The sequence below is a fragment of the Fusarium pseudograminearum genome, chromosome 1 (genome assembly GCF_000303195.2).
Source record: "Fusarium pseudograminearum CS3096 chromosome 1, whole genome shotgun sequence".
NCBI lineage: Eukaryota > Fungi > Ascomycota > Sordariomycetes > Hypocreales > Nectriaceae > Fusarium > Fusarium pseudograminearum.
The window spans coordinates 4,996,640-5,013,213 of record NC_031951.1 but is presented as its reverse complement, the minus strand read 5'-3'; the positions used below and the strand labels follow the sequence as shown (position 1 = coordinate 5,013,213).

Genomic DNA, 16,574 nt, shown 5'->3' with positions numbered 1-16,574 from the left:
ACAAGAAAAGACAAAAAACGCCCAAGTGTTCTACCAAACTCCTCTCGCAATATGCATTCATTACAGCATCATACTCCTTCGTCTTGATGAGGCACGCTCCCTGGCTTCAAAACTCTCTTCGTCATGAACAGTGGATGAGACGCGCCGTGAAGTTGACCGACTGGCGGTCTTTCTCTTATTCCTGACAGGGGCTTGTTCTTCAGACTGTGGTGATGAGGGCGTGAATTCGTAAATGTCGACTTCGCTAAGGCCGGTTGTGTCGGATGCTGTTTCATCCTTGCCATCTTCATGCGAGGTTTCACTGCTCGCAACTAAATCTTGTATCGTCATAGAGCTGCACCTACCGCTTCGAATGGCCATGTTCTTAGCGATCTCAGGGCTTAGGCACTTTCCGGCCAAAGGACTAGCAGGAATACTGCCAGGTTCGTTCTCTGCACTCGCCGTGTTGACACTGGGTAATTCCTTCCATGAGCCTTCGGTACCACTCTCACGCTTCGCCTTGCCGGTCTCTGGAGCCTGCTCAGCTGCGCTTGAGCGCCGGGCATATTTACCCTCTCCTGCGACAGCATCAAGCATCTCCTTTGTAGGTCTTCGCATCTTATCTCTGAGGTTAGGCTCAGCATAGCTGACTGCAGTCCTGTTTCGTCGGCTGGGTCTTGCAGGCTCCCGGCTCGCGTTGACATCACCAGGTGGTGGGGTTCCTCCTCGTCCTGTATCCTTTGAAGCAGTGGTATCTGGCGAATGTAGGGAGAGGAGCGAGGGTTCTGTGTAAGGTGTTGCAAGCTCGCACTGCACGTCCACAACTTCGGGGGCTGTGGGCTCAAGGTTTTGAACAGGCTCAATGGTAATAGGAGCAAGCGACCTGGACCTGGATTTGGGCCGATCTTGAGTAGTCTTGGGTCTGACAAGATCAGCTTTAGCCGCAGCGATCTCGTCGGTGCTAACTGTCTTGGAAATTTTCTTTGGTGAAGTCATGTCGTCGTTCGTACTCTTTGCTGATAGAGGTTTCCTTGTACCCGTGGCGCTCGCTTTCTCACGTGAATCCTTCTTCATACCGGAAATATCCTTCAGTGTTCGGTCTCCGGCTTTTTCGCGAATCGGTCGTTTCTCGTGGGGAATTCGGGGGTTTTCGTTCTCATCGTTGTTTCTCTGTGATCTAATTGTAACCATGTCGTCCCTAGCGGCTAGCTTCCTCTTTGATCCTATCTTAATTTGCTGGTACTCGGCCGCAGGGGGTTCCATAGATGTTTCCACGGTTTTGATATCGATGGGCCTGGCAGCCAGGGGTTTCGCCTCCATCAATTTCGGTTGTTGGAGCTTGGTAATTTCCTCTGTTCGCTTCTTCTCTGGTGAAGTTGGTCTGGGAAGCACCTTGGCAGTTTGTGGTGATGTGAAAGTTTCGGGTGGCGCAAGTTTCGTTCTGGGGCTCTCTTGTACGTATACAGGTGATGGAGCAGACCGGGAAGGGGAAGGCGAGTCGATCTTGACTGGATCTTCGTCCTCTGTTTCGATAAATTGTGATACGGGCGGGGGTCCAAGTTCAGGTGATTGAGAGGCATCAGCCATATCGTCAGCATGAGCTTCTGACCGCAGTGCCAGGATTTGCTCAGGGCTGTATGTTATTAGAAAGCTTCTAATTGAGTTAATGAGCAAACTTACTTCATGGACTGTCTTGGATAGGATTTGGTCTCCGAAATGTGCCCCAACTCCTCAATCTCACGGGCAATGTCTCGTAACCGTCGTTGCGAAGGGCTAGGTCGGGTAGAGCTGAAGCTCAATCTTGGCTTTGTTGACTTTCGCGGGCGTGGGGAGTGTCGCTTCATAGGAGGCTCAAGACCAAGACCAGCAAGAAGGGCGCCCCATTCGGTAAGCTGGGATTCCAACTTGGCTTTGATTGCGAGTGCATGGTCAGCAATTCTTCGAGAGTCATTGTCTTCAAGCTCCTTTTCTAGTTCCAAGATACGACCTCGAAGCTCGAGGTTCTCGGATAGCATGCAAGCGCAGTCATTCTCAAGTTCTCGGATGCGAAGAGCGCGAATATTGTTTGATTTGGCGAGATCGCGGTTTTGGCGTAGAAGCTTCTTTCGAACTGAGAAACATAAGACGTGGTCAGTCCGCGTGAACATAGCAGTTGAAGCTCAATAGTCGAGTTAGTACTCACGCGTTTCAAGACTGTCCGTAGACACAGGGGGTTCGTTTAGTCTAGCCATAGTTCATAATGGGGTGTCTTTGTGATGTTCGATTCGAAGTTCCCTGAGGTCAGTCGAGCGACGAGGTGTGCTGTTGTCCGAGTCACAAACTGTTATTGCATACCAAGCTGAAAAAGGGATTTTTGGTTGTATGTATTTACTATACCTGTTTTTGTCATAGCGCTTGGTTACCGGTTGCCCGGGATACGACGTTTGTGGAAACCCCACGTTGAACCCCACCATCGCCATCGATAGATGGAAACGCGGTACCAGTTTAACCAACTGCTAAAGACGTTATCGACCACTTGAAGTTAATTCTATCGCACCGTCAATCATCATGTCCTACCCGACGCGATCGTTATCCTCGCACATGCGCGCACCGAGCGCCTCGGCATCATCAAGCGGACAGTCTCCAGCTTTAATAGCGCGTATCGAAGAAAAGAAGGCAGAACTCGAAAATCTTAAAGAGCTTCGAGAGCTTAGTGCTGCGGTCGCAACACAAATGGAAGCTTTGGAGCAGAAGCTTTCAACATTGTCGGATGGAACAGAAGGTGAAGAAGACTTGAAGGACCTTGGAGTGCTCGGGCTGACTTCGAATAGCAATTGCGGCGGTTGTTGGTAACTGGCATAATGTGCTACGTGCCATCAACATGGCATCTTGTATGTTGTAGGATCCCATAACTGTATAAACTCGTCTAACACCTCCACAGCCAAACTTGCGAAGACGGCAGCAGACCAGACACAAGCACCCGAACAATCAGCAGGACCTCTTCCTCAAACTCTGGTCCGAATCCCAACAGAACATGCGCCAGCATTACAGGCTCAAGCAGAAGCCGCAGAGGCGGCTGCAGAGGAACAGCAATCATGAAACTACAAAGACTTTTGGATGAAAATCTTTCAGACAACGTAGCCTTTCTGCGTCATGATCAAGCCGATATCAACCGATACCCTTGGGTCTAGCTGTTTCTGACCCCGTTGACGGATGCTGTACTGACGAGACCACTCCGAACGGACGATTGCTAGTATTTGCAACGAATTCGCTTATGACACAACAACTGAAGGTGCAGCGTTAAGTCGTCATCAGCCTGTTGTCCTCTGGAGCTCTACCAGTCTTGACTATACAACTTGGTGTAACGCCGTAATCGACCAAGGCTTGTTCTTGACAAGGGCGGTGCATAAGAGAGAAGGCATACCGAACCGGAAGGGAAACCGCGCCCGGCATGAATGGGTCATCGGGTTATCCAGGGAATGGTTCCGAGTCGAAACCTGAGCAAGAGTCAAGGATAACCGTCGGAAGGCTTTGAAAGGGTCCACTGGTTGCTTGGCATGAGTGACAGCTACGCTCGTATTTCTATCAGTTAACAATTAACTCGCCAAGTGACTTTTTATCGGTCTGGTCAAGAGACTACCATTTCAGAACCGAGAGAGTAGCCCATGGTATCTCATCCTCACTGAAGCTTCTTCAGTGAGGGTTTCTTTCGCTGTGTACCACAGGCAATTAAGAGCAACTCTGCTGGCATTGAGTAATTGCCGATATTAATGAAATTATTCTTCAAAGAAACCTCACCTGAACGGACGCTAACGTCTATACCCTCATTCAACTACGCTCCAGTCATCTATTGACATGGTTGATTGTGATTGGAAGCATACCCTGGTCGGACTTGTTAGTCGATCTCATTTCACCGTCGATTGAAATTGTCTTTAACGTGTTTGCATGCCACAAAGGAAATTCACTGTATAATGTTCTATATATAGTGCTTTAACAATCTCCAAGCATACCTACCTTGGTAGGTAATCTCTAACTCTGAAGTCTTCTCCATTGTACAGTAACAGTTCCATGGCCACCTTTGAAGTAGTCACTTATAATGACAATTCACAATTTTATATGGACCTTGCTTGCCCATGTCATCACGCTGCTGCACAAGAGTGGGACTCCCGCTCTGGAGCTCAATGGACCAATGAAATATAACAATTACTTTCACAAAGTCGAAGCTGTCGATCTATTTTAAACTGCCGGTCGCGACTTGGTGAGTTGTCAGGAAAAGGCTTTGTAGGTTTCCGTAGAGTTGATGATTGATCTTCAGCTATTAATATGTCTACGGCTCAGTTACTTACAATTATTGAAGAAAGAACCCCCGACTAGAGCTCCTATATCTACCAAAAAGAAACAGAAGGTCCGTGGCAGCAAATGGGAAGGTGGTAGTAATATGCACCTTCGCGGTTGCCATGGCTCAATGTTATTGTTTTCATACGCATCACTCTCTGTACACAACCATCTCCTCTTACTTCTCCTCCCCATCACCAACATTTCTCATAAACCCTTTCTCCATTGCTAAGGTATTTTGGTCGTTCTGTTTCCATCACTTTCATCACTTCTACAATACAATCTGTGCTTTGACATTACCCAGGTCTAGACTCAGACAAGGCCCCGCTGTTGGCCGTCGTCTTGATAGCCTTACCCCTGTTGTCTGTGAAATTACTCCAGATCCCTGGTTATTATCACTTGAGATTCAACCTACGAGAAGCCCGGTGGCGCCCCGTTCTCACTTCTGGTCTCTCCAGAGCCTCTTTTACACCCTGGTATTCTGGCCTTTGGGGTCTCCCTCAGCTCATCTCGTTGTCACAAAATCAACCCAGGCTAACATGATGGCTCATGAACCCCAAGTCCATTGTGCCGCTAACGAGGCCCCGGTCTCTTCTGGGTGCACCACCTGCCGGGATCTTCATAACCATGAACCTAATTCTACTTCATATCACTCTTCCTCTTCACCAGACCGGGACACACTTAAGGAGCTTTCGTCAAGTCAGGTTCAGAACCAGAGTCTCGCCAGACGCTCGCCTCAACAACATCAAAATCAAAAGTTGTTCCTTAGATCTGGGCCCATCAGGACTCCCCTGCCTTTTCGTCGAACACAGCACTCATCTACAGATACTGAGTTCGAAAATTTCGAACCCCTCGAGGTAGTAGAGGAAGAAGAATCAATGTTGTCCAGTGCCAGTTTGTTCACGAATAGCAGTCATTCTGCTGACCGGCTGTTATCTGAAGGTTTGTTTCTTTCACAATTCCTGATTCCTGATTTCCAAGTCAACTTACGCCTTGAACTCATTTGCTTCATGTGCCAATACTGACACATTCAATAAAGCATGCACTTTCAAATCGCACCTATTGGCCGATACAGCACCCTTGAGTGAAAAACCATATTTACCACACCGAGCAGGTCAGTTCGAATGGTTGGTTTCGTTCCCGATGTCACCTTGCGAAGCCAGCGACCATGGCACTCTCAACGAAGGCGAAAATGATCATCGCAATGACGAGACCCAGGTTTACGGCTGTACCCTGCTGCATCGCGGACCACGATACGATGATTTCGGTACTCGCGACAAAACTGACAATTACCATTTTCTAGCGACCCCGTTAGCAGCCGAAGAATACTTGGCTTTAGGTTTTGAGCCTTCGACGATTCCCTGCAGTACAGCCAACATGGCGCTGGCACCACCTCCAGCATACCAAGATGACCAGGCTGTTCCGCTCAAAGTACATGAGGTACCCGAGGTGGTAGAGGAAGCTGTTTCGCCTTCTCTCACTTTAATCAGTGATCGAAGTAGCAGTTATGGGGGGTCGTCACGGCACGGTTCCTTTTCGGTGCCCCGAATCGAGGACTCTTTTGAAGAACTGGACAAGCTTGAAGATGAGCTCGAGGCTATCGATGCTGTGACGCAGGCACGACGAATTGCTCTGCCTGAAAATGCTACCCCCAGCAGTAAACATCTAGAACCGCCCTCTCCAGCAAGAAGACCGGCTATCTCTAAGAGAGCATCAGTAATCGGCATGTCTTCAACAGTGCGCATCAAGCCCACTGAAAAGGCACATCCTCCCCTTCGTCGATCAACATCTCTCGTGTTTCGTGACAAGAAACCGGACGACTCGGACAAGACGCCCAAAACAAAGCCCCCATTCGCACGCGGGAAGTTGGCCAATTCTCCCCCAGTTTCAAAGATGCCTATCAAGTCCACAAAGCCGCCCACGGTTCCCAAGTTCGAGCTTCCTGGAGAGGCTGTAGCTCGCCGTCTGAAGGAACAGCGCGAAGCTCGCAAGGCCCAACAGGCAGAGGCTCAAAAAGCTTATGTACCTCCACCGAGACCGAAGTCTAGTAAGCCGCTCACTAAGCCAACATTTGAGCTTCCGGGAGAAGCCATTTCCCGTCGTAAGCGTGAAGAGCGCGAAGCCCGCCTGAAGGCACAAGAAGAAGAGGAACAGCGCAAGCGGGAGTTCAAGGCCAGACCTGCGCGGAATAGTATCATGTCAGCTAGCATCCCACGAGAGACCATTGCAAGTCTTGCTCGGCAAGGGAAGTTACCACAAGAGGATACTACAAAGCAACCGACAAGTGTTAAGGCAAAGCGGATGTCCAGTTTAGGTCCGCGACCAACCCCTGAGATCCAGATTTCCCAGAGTCGAAGCCGGTTGTCTACTGCCACGTCACATGAGAATCTCAATAAGGGAACATCTGCATCTACTGGGGGCAGCATTGGAAAGCGAGCTACCCTTTCTGCCGAAGAGGCACACCAGCTCAAAATGCGCGGCAAAGAGATTTTCCATCGAGACAACAATGGTTATGTGCAAGACAGGGAACGTGAGAGACGTGAGCGCGAGGCAGCGACGCGGCTAGCCCGAGAACAGGCTGCGGAACGCTCTAGGATTGCGAGTCGAGAATGGGCAGAAAAGAAACGCCTTAAGGAGCTCGCATTGCTGCAGTCCATCAGAGGACAGTGAACACTTTGAGACCTGGCAAGCTTTCATGCTCAGTTTCCTGTTATTCATCTCGTCGTGGAACCAGGGCATCTTATAGCCCTTAATATTTGTATTTCTTGAGCCAGGAGTTTGGAAGGGGTCGGAGCTTCAGCTTTTTTTTTATACTTTTGTTTTCTTATTCAGATATCGATGCTTTGGCGTTTGGGTGGGTGAGTGTACATCGACTTTCTATGGAGACCGGCGTATCAAAAGTCTCTATACAGCTAGAGATTATTCACAGCTGCAAACTTAGATTCAGAATTGAAACTATTGGAATTTGCAATCAGAACACTGTTACGATGCGTCTTTGTGATCCGTTCTTGTCGTCATGGACTGACAGAGTTCAGAAAGACGGAGTGAGATATGAATAATAGAACTCAAGGTACAATTACGAAGTGTTTACTATCAACACATGGGCTCTTGATAGACGAATTTAGCATTTGCACGCTAACGGAATAGCTGAATGGTAAAAGTCTTGCATAGCAGTTCATCAATTCGCTTGCTACACACTTCTATAAATCCGCATCCCAACATCGTTCATCAGCCAACTTCTAAAACCACACCAAGTCCACCTGATACAACTCAAACACCGCCTCGACTCGATATAACTTTTTACACCCCCTTTCAATACATTATTACAAGGCTGTAAATGCAAGTAGCCTTTTCAATCATACCGGACAGAGCGTGACAAAACTCCGCCATCCCTCGTATATACAAGTTCCACCTCGTAATGTTAACGTACTCAAAAGGGTAGCCACCCCTATCGTTGTCGCCTTTGAAGCCTGAGAGAAAAAAAGGAAATAGAGAAACCAGGAATGCACCGGTTTTGAAATGTTGTAGTTGAAGAAAAGGTTGCTCTCGAGATGATGCTCAAGATGTTAAAGAGTGATTAAATTACAGCCTACTCGTAGAAAATGGCTGGATTTGAAGAAAAAAAAACCAAAGTTGACGCCGGGAAGTGTGAAACGCCGTATGAGTGCATATTCCACCTCCTAGCGAGAGATATCGAAGGACGTGGGTATCTTTCTAGAGACATAAGAAATTTCGTAGCGACCGATTATGGTAGCATAAAGGGAAAGGGACAGGGACAGGCAGATTCTAAAAGTTTTGTGAGATACCCGCACTCTGCTGTGGATAATGAGAGGGGTTCTCGATGCGTGTGTTTCGGCGTGCAGGGTTATCTCGAATGATGGCCTGTTGAGGTCCGTTGTCACTATAAGGGTTTTGCGAGTATTGGTCATAGTATGCGCTGCCGGCATCATACGGTACTCCTACGGGGTCTGATGCGTCAGATCGGCCAGCAGCACTGTATGATGAGGAAGCATTAGAGGGGCCACGGTGCACATCGGCGCCGCGGTTGTTGGCAGCAGACGGTCCCATTGCTCCGAGGATCTCGCCTTCTGGAGAGTGTGACCCGTCCATAAGAGGCTCACCAGAACGAGCATCTGACATGTTTCCTCGTGTTGGTGAAGTAATGTCCGAGTAGGCGCCAGTAATAGGGCCAGACAGAGTAGTAGAGGCCTTGCGACCAGTAGAACCAATAGTAGTGTTGCCCCAGCCACGGTAACCTGAGGAACCGTCTTCCCTCATCTCATAACCACTGTCTGCCATGCCGACAGCAGGGATCGTAGGGTCGGCGTTCGGGTTGTAGGCATAGTCCTCAACTTCCTTTCGTCGCTCCTCCTCAGCCTGCCTTCTGGTCTTTCTCTTCTTCCACCAGAACAGGCCCAGGAGAGCAAAGATGATAATGGCAGCAATTGGCACAGCGACACCAATGGCAACCTTGCTCTTCTGGCTTAGACCTTCGCTTCCACCACTGCTACCACCACTGCCAATTGCATCGGCATCGTCTGTACCAGTGGCCGACGCAGAGGCCTCGGTAGCTGTGACCTTTTGGGTACGAATGGCGGTAACCAAAACAATGCTCGTTTCAGGCCCTGAGCTACCTGTTACTGTGACGACTGTCGACCTAACCTCAGACGTAGTAATTTCAGATACGGCAGCTTCTTCAGTTGAACTGGGATCGTCTTTGCTGTCATCGGTGGAGGCTGGGTTTGCGGCTTCGGTGGTAGGGTCGGCTTGTGCAGCGCTGCTGGGTTTTGTAGAAGGTGAAGGGTTATCAGACGAAGGCGACGCATCCGCAGCGGATGTTTCCGCGGCAGGAGGAGGTGAGTTGGTAGGACTAGCATCATCGGATGCTTCTGCAGGGTTGCTCGTCGGTTGCTGGTCATCGGTCGGGGCAGCACTCGGCTGGTTCTGAGTAGCCGAAGGGCTGTTGTTGGATGGCTGGGCCGAAGCTGGGTCTGAGGTTGCTGGAGCAGCAGGAGAAGAATTATCAGCGGCTGAGGAAGGCTGGTTGGCAGCGTCGCTGTTGCTGTTGTTGTCGTCGGCAGCAGAAGATGGGTCGACAGCTGAAGGTTGCGCAGCGGTGGGCTGAGCGGGTTGACCCGGTGTAGACATGGCGAAGGTAGGCGTGCTCGCGCTGGGGAGTTGTCTGAAATCAAGGAACATGTTAGTTAATTGTTGGGCCCTCGCTTTGAGTATCTCAAAGATTCAGAAAGAGGTAGAGTTTCGGGAACATGTGTCTAAGGGAGACGGTGCAGCACCGGGTAAAGTCAATCAACAGAAGGGGGTCGTTGACGTTGGACGCGATAACGCCGGAATGAGATGAAGAAATATTGGCGATCAATTTTCTCCAAACAAGAAGTCTAGATTGGAAGGTGCGAGCATGGGGGTTTCGAGGGAGGATGAGATTGAGATTGAGATATCATTGTATTGTAGTGAATGCTCAAGCAATAGGAGGATGAGATGTAAATGCAAATGCAAATGCAAGTATGCATAGATGCATCGTGACACGACGTACCTTTGGAGCTGTTGAGCGACTGTTGATCCGTTTCAAAATTGAGAAAGAAACGATAGTATTCGCCAGAGACGCGTCAAAGACGAAAAGGCAAGAGTTTGAAATTGACCTGTTGATGCGTGAGAAGGAGAGTAAGAAGCGAAAGTGAAGTTGGGTCTGGGTAATGTGTGGTGTGGTATGGTATGGACGGGTAAAAACAGAGAGAGAGAGAGAGACAGCCAGCCAGCCCCAGCAATAGCCTAGAAAGGCCGCACCCACCCTAACGTAACGGGCAGGAACTCAAATGGAGGAGGTCTTAGCGGCCGCTGGAGGTGGAAGGAGCAGGAGGCCCAGTAAATGACCTCGCAGCTCCACCAAACTTGTGCCAGGACAGACCAGGACCTGGGGCGAACAGTGCTCGAGCTCCAATTCTTTTTTCTTGTCCCGTCAAGGCCAAAAGGCTTTGGATCCCAGATTGAGATCCGACGTAACGTAATGTAACGTACCTTGCGTTAGTTACCTATTTGGTGGTTTTGGTAGGCAAACGCCGCCTCGTTCTTCCAAGCTCAGACTGAACAACGGGCAAACCTGAGCTCAATATCCAGATACCTGCCCAGGTAACAGATACAGGTAGGTGTCCTGAACCGTTCAGCTAAGCAATTTACAGCGATGCGAACGGCAACTAAGATCAAACGGGTGCCGGTTTGCTTTCGGGAATGGAAGGAGGCGTATTGCGCTATGTTATCCCGGTTGACTTGTTTCGTTCTAGGACAAGAAGAGATGAGTGAGTGTCGACCAGGGAGAGACAGTTATAAAAGAAAGTTGTGAGCAAGACAGAACAGAACACTCGACCAGATGATGGAAATGTCAAGGAAATGTATTAGCTGGGTAATCACTAGCTGAGACGAGTGTGGCACACAATGATTAAATCCAGCATCGGGCCTTTCTTCGTCTTTCGACGTTGCTATTCGCACACGTCCAAAAACCTAAGACTCGGCGCCCATCAGCCACAAACTTGACAATTGGTCTGTCCCGATTTGGTTTGCTGGCTTCATTCGGGGTCTTTCTTGGCACGGAGACCCCCAAGGACGATGCTATGGATACGAGCCGCCCCTCTCACCCCCAATGAGGCTGTGTGTGTTTAGCTACTGTACGGATATTTTTACTCCGTACTTGGTCTGATTTCTGCTGTTCTCGGGTCGATCAACGGAGCGACACGAACAGAAACTCCGTGGGCCTGCAGGAATCATAGCCTAACCTATCCTATGATGATGAATTGAATTGCTGTCATCGTCAGTTTATTTGTTGACATTTCTTTCATTGCTAGAGTTACTGAAGAAGCAATCAATTATTTAAACTTTACTCCAAAGTGCTCTCCCTTGCATCGCCCTGGAGACTCTAATTTCCTCTGCAGCACAACCGTAACCACAACGCCAACAACACAACCAACGAATAACCAACACTATTATTCTGTAACTCCAGCCGAGTGAAAAAGGTCCCTCTCCAGACCCTCGCCATCGTCGTTTCACTAAATGGGGACATCACGTCATGATGATGGAGCCAAGTGACAAAACCTTCAAGAGAATCCGCCACTGAACTCCAGCTTCGAGGGATAGAGAGAGACCCTGTGGTGATCATTCAATAGTATTGAATACATACATACAGTAACCTTGCAGAAGTATACCTACCTATTCGTGCTTGACTCTCGCAAAAGGCACGAGGGAGTCTCCGGGATATCAACACATCTAATCAAATTTATCGCCGAGGTGGCTGGCATTCAATCACATGTATGGCGCATCAGGAACCCTTTAATTTAATTATTGCTGCAATGGAATGTCATCACTCTGCAGGCATAAGGAACAATAGCAGCGTGGCATCGGTCTCGGTCAAAGTCTTCTACTGATATGTAGATTCGATCCCGATATCCGTACCAAAAACCTGATATCTCCCAACCTCACGTGCCAACAGTCTTAATTCAGAGCATATATGCAATCTCGGCGCCATGACCAGAAATGTCGATGCAATGCGACCCTGGCTTCTAAGGCCCAACGCTCCACGCTGGAGTGGGTGACAACACTCACCCACGATTAAATTGCACTCTCGATCGAAAAGCTTGTCTATGAATTGGAATGTCAGAGCTGAGACATAGACGCCCTTTTAAATTGAATATGCAAAGAGACCTACGTACGTACATAACCTGACCTGGACGGTAAATGACATGATCCACTACTGCGAGGATCCCTATACTTTGATAACCCAGACCATTGAAAACTCGACAGCCAAAGCATGTCGCTTAGCAGCCTCGTCAAAGTATTTAAAATGGCCTTTGTTCATCGTTATTATAGGCTTTGTCGACCCAAGCCAGGCCTGTGATAGTCACCCCAGATTCAGCTACTGGTATCGCAACCTGATACTTACTTATCAAGGTCTAATATGCATACATTTTCATAGCATGTGTCCTATAAACTATACCGCGGACTATAGCCCAGGATCTTATCATACAGAATCGACCAAGTACTTACAGCCATCATCTACCATTTACCCCATCAGATTAACGAGACAGAATGCAGATATCAAATTTTTCATTCCTGTTCCTTGATGCCAGGCAGATTTGTTGTCAGCTCCACATGAAGGCGCTGGCCTCCGCAGCTAAAGCACAACAGAGCCCAAAAATAGAATCTGATCGCGTGTCGTCGTATCGCTCCAGGAACACGGCCTTGATTCGACAGAGGCCGCTAATCACCAGAATCCTCGATGCCTGAATGATTTACCAAGCCTGCCAATCGTTCTGTGCCTTACTTGTACATGACCCAACACCCGATGTTATCAAATGAACGATGGGTACGGCATGGATTTTGAATGGTGTGATAGTAGTGCAAATAATACGAACAATGTTGCGATACTTCCAAGATCGTCACGGCCTAGCTATTCAATGTCACAACCCATCCAAGGTAAACATAATCACGTAGAAACATAATTAAAACAAAAGACTTATAGAAACAAGATGCCCAAGTTGAAGTGATCAACGGCAGATCCAATTGACCTATGTACAACGGCTGGACGTCATCCAAGCCGACAGTCGTCATCTTTGTCGTGTGGTTTTCCAAGACCTTCTATAATATGCAAGCCTGCAGGTTCCCAGTATGAAGAATAATATCGCAAGACATCATAACCCTAAAATGCGCCTGAGAAGAGAAAAATGTGCAAAGTGGACAAGACCCGCGCACGCTGTGTAATGAATGCCAAAAGGACAACGCTAAGAGAATTTTTGACATGTCTATGATGACCGAAACATCGGATTATTCACGACAATGTTTGCGCTGCTTTTTGTTTGATCAAGGTCGGATTCCCCAAGATGGCTTCAGCGTGTCTTGTAGTGCATCAGCGGTGAACACTTGGTCGCCGGGCAGTCGGCTGACACGTCCAGCTCCGTTGCGGATGGCTCCAAGCTGGGCTTGAGACATGCCACTGCGGTTACTCCTGATACTTCCGGCATCGCTCATGTTGTCGGAATCCTTGAACCTCTTGGGAGGCGCAAAGTCGAGACCAGTGAAGGTACTAGACTTGCGGAGGGAATGACTGTGACAAATTAGTAAGAGTCATAGGGACAACTGATAAGAGGGAACTTACGGGCTGGGGAGGGCAGAGAGCTCCTCAAAGGGCGAGACCAGAGTCTGGGCAGCAGGAACAGAGGGAGAGTAAGCTCGTCTCTCACCGAAGGGGCTTTGAGAACGGCCGGCTGCTGTGTCGCGAATGTTGCTTGGAGGAGCAAAGTCGGCGGCGTTGATGAGGAAAGAGTTGTCGTCTCGAAGCTTTGAAGGAGTGGGCAGAGTGGTCAGAGGCGCCGGGGGAGGCATCCTCTTCATAGGAGGCTGTCGCATTCTGGCTGAGGCCGAAGAGTCAGGGCGAGGACCAAGGGCAGAGCCCGCACGGGATCGTCCTCCAGGACCGCTGTGGAAGCTCATGCCACCGATAGAGCCGTTAGGGCCGCGAGGACGGGGACCTGGGCGACCGGGGCCAGGACGGCGGCCTGCTGGAGGAGGTGTCATGGCACGGCGAGTAACAGGCTGGGCGTAGGGCATGACAAATGCGTTTGTCTCAGGGTCGAAGTAGGCTTGGTCACCACCCATATATCCTTGATCGTAATCCTCATAGTACTTGGGGGCGGCACGGGGAGCGGGAGCACCAGCGGGAGCACCACCTTGGGCCATAGCAGGCATGGGGGGCATTGGTGGAGCTGCGTCCGCGCACTCTCCGAAGTACTCCTTGTAGAAAGAACGGATACGGTTGGCACGGTATTCAGGATCCTCAGACTCGTTGATATCATCCGGAGGAAGAGGTCGGAATCCCACAGAAAGACGCTTGTTGTCTTGCTGAGGAACTCCAAGACCATGGGGCTGAGGAGCAGCGTCGACAAATGATCCTCGCTGCATGGAACGACCACGGGTGTCATCATCATGGTCCTCATAGTAGCTTGAAATGTCAGCGGCAGCATAGTCGGAAACTTCACTCTGTCGGTTGGGAGCAAGAGGAGCGGATTTCGGAGCTTCGGGAGAAGAGACGGTTGGAGACTTGGGCTGAGGAAGAGAGAAGTTCAAACCCAGACCAGTTGCCTCGTGCTCACGAGCAGGAGGCAGAGGGAAGTCGGTAGCAGGCTCCTGTGAGAAGTTGGGCAACTCGAAATCAGGTGTCTTGGATCGCGCGATGGGAGGTTGTTGAACAGAGGGTACGGCATTCTTCTCGTCAAAGTCGGAAACCACTCCGATCTCAGGGACGATAGGAGCAGGGTGGAAGGCATCCTTCTCAGAATCAAAGGGAGACTTGGCTGGGTGAGCTGGCGCAGGCATCTTGGGAGTGCCGAAAGGATCAACTCTGGATTCAGTTGCTGAGACTGGTGTCTCAGGCAGGGAGTTCATGCGCGACGGAGGCATCTTGAGACTTCCAGGTTTACCCGAGTTACGGGGACTGTTAAATTTAGTATTGCGCGAATGGGAATCCTTGGGATTGAAGGATCGCAATGAGCCGGTCTCGCTTTGCGTAATGGCTGCAACATACTGGTAAGGGTCCTGATTATCATTTCCCAACGACTTAGCCAGAGAGTTGAGCGACTCGCGCGATTCCTGGAGGCCCGGAGGCAACAAGTAAGGCGATGAGAGGTTCATATCCATCGACAGCTGACTGGGTTTATGGGCGAGGGTCTTTTCACCCCCTCCCATAAAGATACTTCGGCGGGCAGACTTCTTGGCACCGCCCTCATCTCCCAGTCCGAAGTCCAGGCTCTTGTGAGGGTCGTGGGCATCCTCCAACATCTGTTTCTTCATGTTTCTACGGTGAAGGTAGTACAAGAAGCCGACGATGAGTACAATAGGCACACTAAACGAACCAAAGTTAGCAAACACCGTCCAGTTGACTAACTGAAATCTCAAAAAACAAAGGCGAGGTTTGGAGCATACATGATGGCGACTACGATGGGGAGGACCAGACTATTAGAAACAGATGATTGTGCGCAGCTGTTGTCGTCCTTGCAGCTTTCTCTCCTGACTAGTCGGCGAAAGATGTGGGATGATGAAGAGGTCATCTTTTGAGAGATTGAAGAAGCACCTTGGCCAATGTCGGCACGCTGGTCATGGTAGTGAGTAAGCCCCATTGTGTTGTTGTCGTAGCTAGCGCATACACTCTAAACAAAGATGTTGATCGTCAAAGTTGTTGTGGTTCCTCCAAAGAAAAGTCGTCAAGTGTCATGTAAGAATATTAAGAATTGTCGAAAATTAACGTCCGAAAACACAACTGTGTGAATTATACAGTTGCGATGCAGGTGATAGTGTCGGTAGAAAGCTGGTGCATCCACTACTATCGTCGTCGTCGATACGGCAGTCGAATGAATGAGAAACTGGAATCGGTTCGTTCAAGGATCGCGAGAAGCGTTGAAGCAGATAGCAAGCACCGTAAGATCGGGAAGAACAAGACTGAACAAATGCCAAAAGCGAGCGATCAGAAGCTACTGAGCGATCGTGATGTTGTGAAAGAAGGTCGGGGTCACTAAGCAATAGACCGAATAGAACGAATGGCGTGAGCTTGTTAGCTCTAGAATTAAGCAGTTATAAAAGAGTGGAAGCCTGCTGGCGCGCAGCTTTGGCAAAAATGCAGAATGATGCTGTCGTCGTCAACCGAAGAACAGTTGGAGAACGAAAGAAAGAAACGACGAATGAGTGAGAGAAAGAGAGTAGGTAAAGAGGAAGAGGAGGTGGTGGAGCTCGATGCGGGTGGAGCACTACGGGAGAGGCACAGGAGTAGCTTAGGAGAGGCAGGTACAGGTAGGTAGGGGAGCGAACCTCTCCACCAAAGATAACCCAGACAACAACACGAAGACCGCCTCAGAAGCAGAGAACAATATTCCCCTACTTTAGTGGCCGAAGTGCCCTGCCACAGCGAGTTTCTCGTTATTTTTCACTGAGCCATAATGCTTGAGACTCCCTGCCGGAAGGGCCGCCAGCGCAGAAAAAGACAGGGGATAAAGGCCGTTCATGGATCCCGTCCATCCCAGACAATGCGCCTGTGCTTTGTTCAAACTAGTTGTTAAACGATATCCCAATCAGGGGAGAAACGATGGAGCGAAATGGAGTGACACCAGGTCAAACCATCGGATTGGCCCTTGAACCCTGGTCTTTTCCGACCCCTTCCAAGGACTCCTCCAAGAGAGATTAAGGTGGACCTTGGAACAGCTTTCTCAGCGCATCCTATTCACAGATCCATG

General features: G+C 49.5%; 6 protein-coding genes across 6 annotated transcripts, besides 1 other annotated feature; 3 read left to right on the top strand and 3 right to left on the bottom strand.

Annotated features, from left to right (window-relative positions):
• Window positions 1-60: 60 nt before the first annotated feature.
• On the bottom strand, window positions 61-2,210 carry FPSE_00783 (uncharacterized protein; the record flags this gene model as incomplete). Its single annotated transcript, XM_009253903.1, has 3 exons — window positions 61-1,612; window positions 1,660-2,089; window positions 2,162-2,210. The coding sequence occupies 3 exons, from the start codon at window positions 2,208-2,210 to the stop codon at window positions 61-63; spliced, it is 2,031 nt and encodes a 676-aa protein (XP_009252178.1).
• Window positions 2,211-2,526: 316 nt separating this feature from the next.
• Window positions 2,527-3,057, top strand: FPSE_00784 (uncharacterized protein; the record flags this gene model as incomplete). The annotated part of the gene is made up of 3 exons (XM_009253904.1): window positions 2,527-2,740; window positions 2,790-2,849; window positions 2,900-3,057. 3 exons carry the CDS (start codon window positions 2,527-2,529, stop codon window positions 3,055-3,057), a joined length of 432 nt encoding a protein of 143 aa, XP_009252179.1.
• A 2,379-nt stretch (window positions 3,058-5,436) lies between these two features.
• FPSE_00785 (uncharacterized protein) lies at window positions 5,437-6,963 on the top strand (the record flags this gene model as incomplete). Its single annotated transcript, XM_009253905.1, has 1 exon — window positions 5,437-6,963. The coding sequence occupies one exon, from the start codon at window positions 5,437-5,439 to the stop codon at window positions 6,961-6,963; it is 1,527 nt and encodes a 508-aa protein (XP_009252180.1).
• A 1,116-nt stretch (window positions 6,964-8,079) lies between these two features.
• FPSE_00786 (uncharacterized protein) lies at window positions 8,080-9,441 on the bottom strand (the record flags this gene model as incomplete). Its single annotated transcript, XM_009253906.1, has 1 exon — window positions 8,080-9,441. One exon carries the CDS (start codon window positions 9,439-9,441, stop codon window positions 8,080-8,082), a length of 1,362 nt encoding a protein of 453 aa, XP_009252181.1.
• Window positions 9,442-13,155: 3,714 nt separating this feature from the next.
• FPSE_00787 (uncharacterized protein) lies at window positions 13,156-15,467 on the bottom strand (the record flags this gene model as incomplete). The annotated part of the gene is made up of 3 exons (XM_009253907.1): window positions 13,156-13,399; window positions 13,451-15,193; window positions 15,274-15,467. The coding sequence occupies 3 exons, from the start codon at window positions 15,465-15,467 to the stop codon at window positions 13,156-13,158; spliced, it is 2,181 nt and encodes a 726-aa protein (XP_009252182.1).
• A 501-nt stretch (window positions 15,468-15,968) lies between these two features.
• Window positions 15,969-16,476, top strand: FPSE_00788 (uncharacterized protein; the record flags this gene model as incomplete). The annotated part of the gene is made up of 2 exons (XM_009253908.1): window positions 15,969-16,134; window positions 16,394-16,476. The coding sequence occupies 2 exons, from the start codon at window positions 15,969-15,971 to the stop codon at window positions 16,474-16,476; spliced, it is 249 nt and encodes an 82-aa protein (XP_009252183.1).
• Window positions 16,003-16,058: a repeat region.
• Window positions 16,477-16,574: the final 98 nt, after the last annotated feature.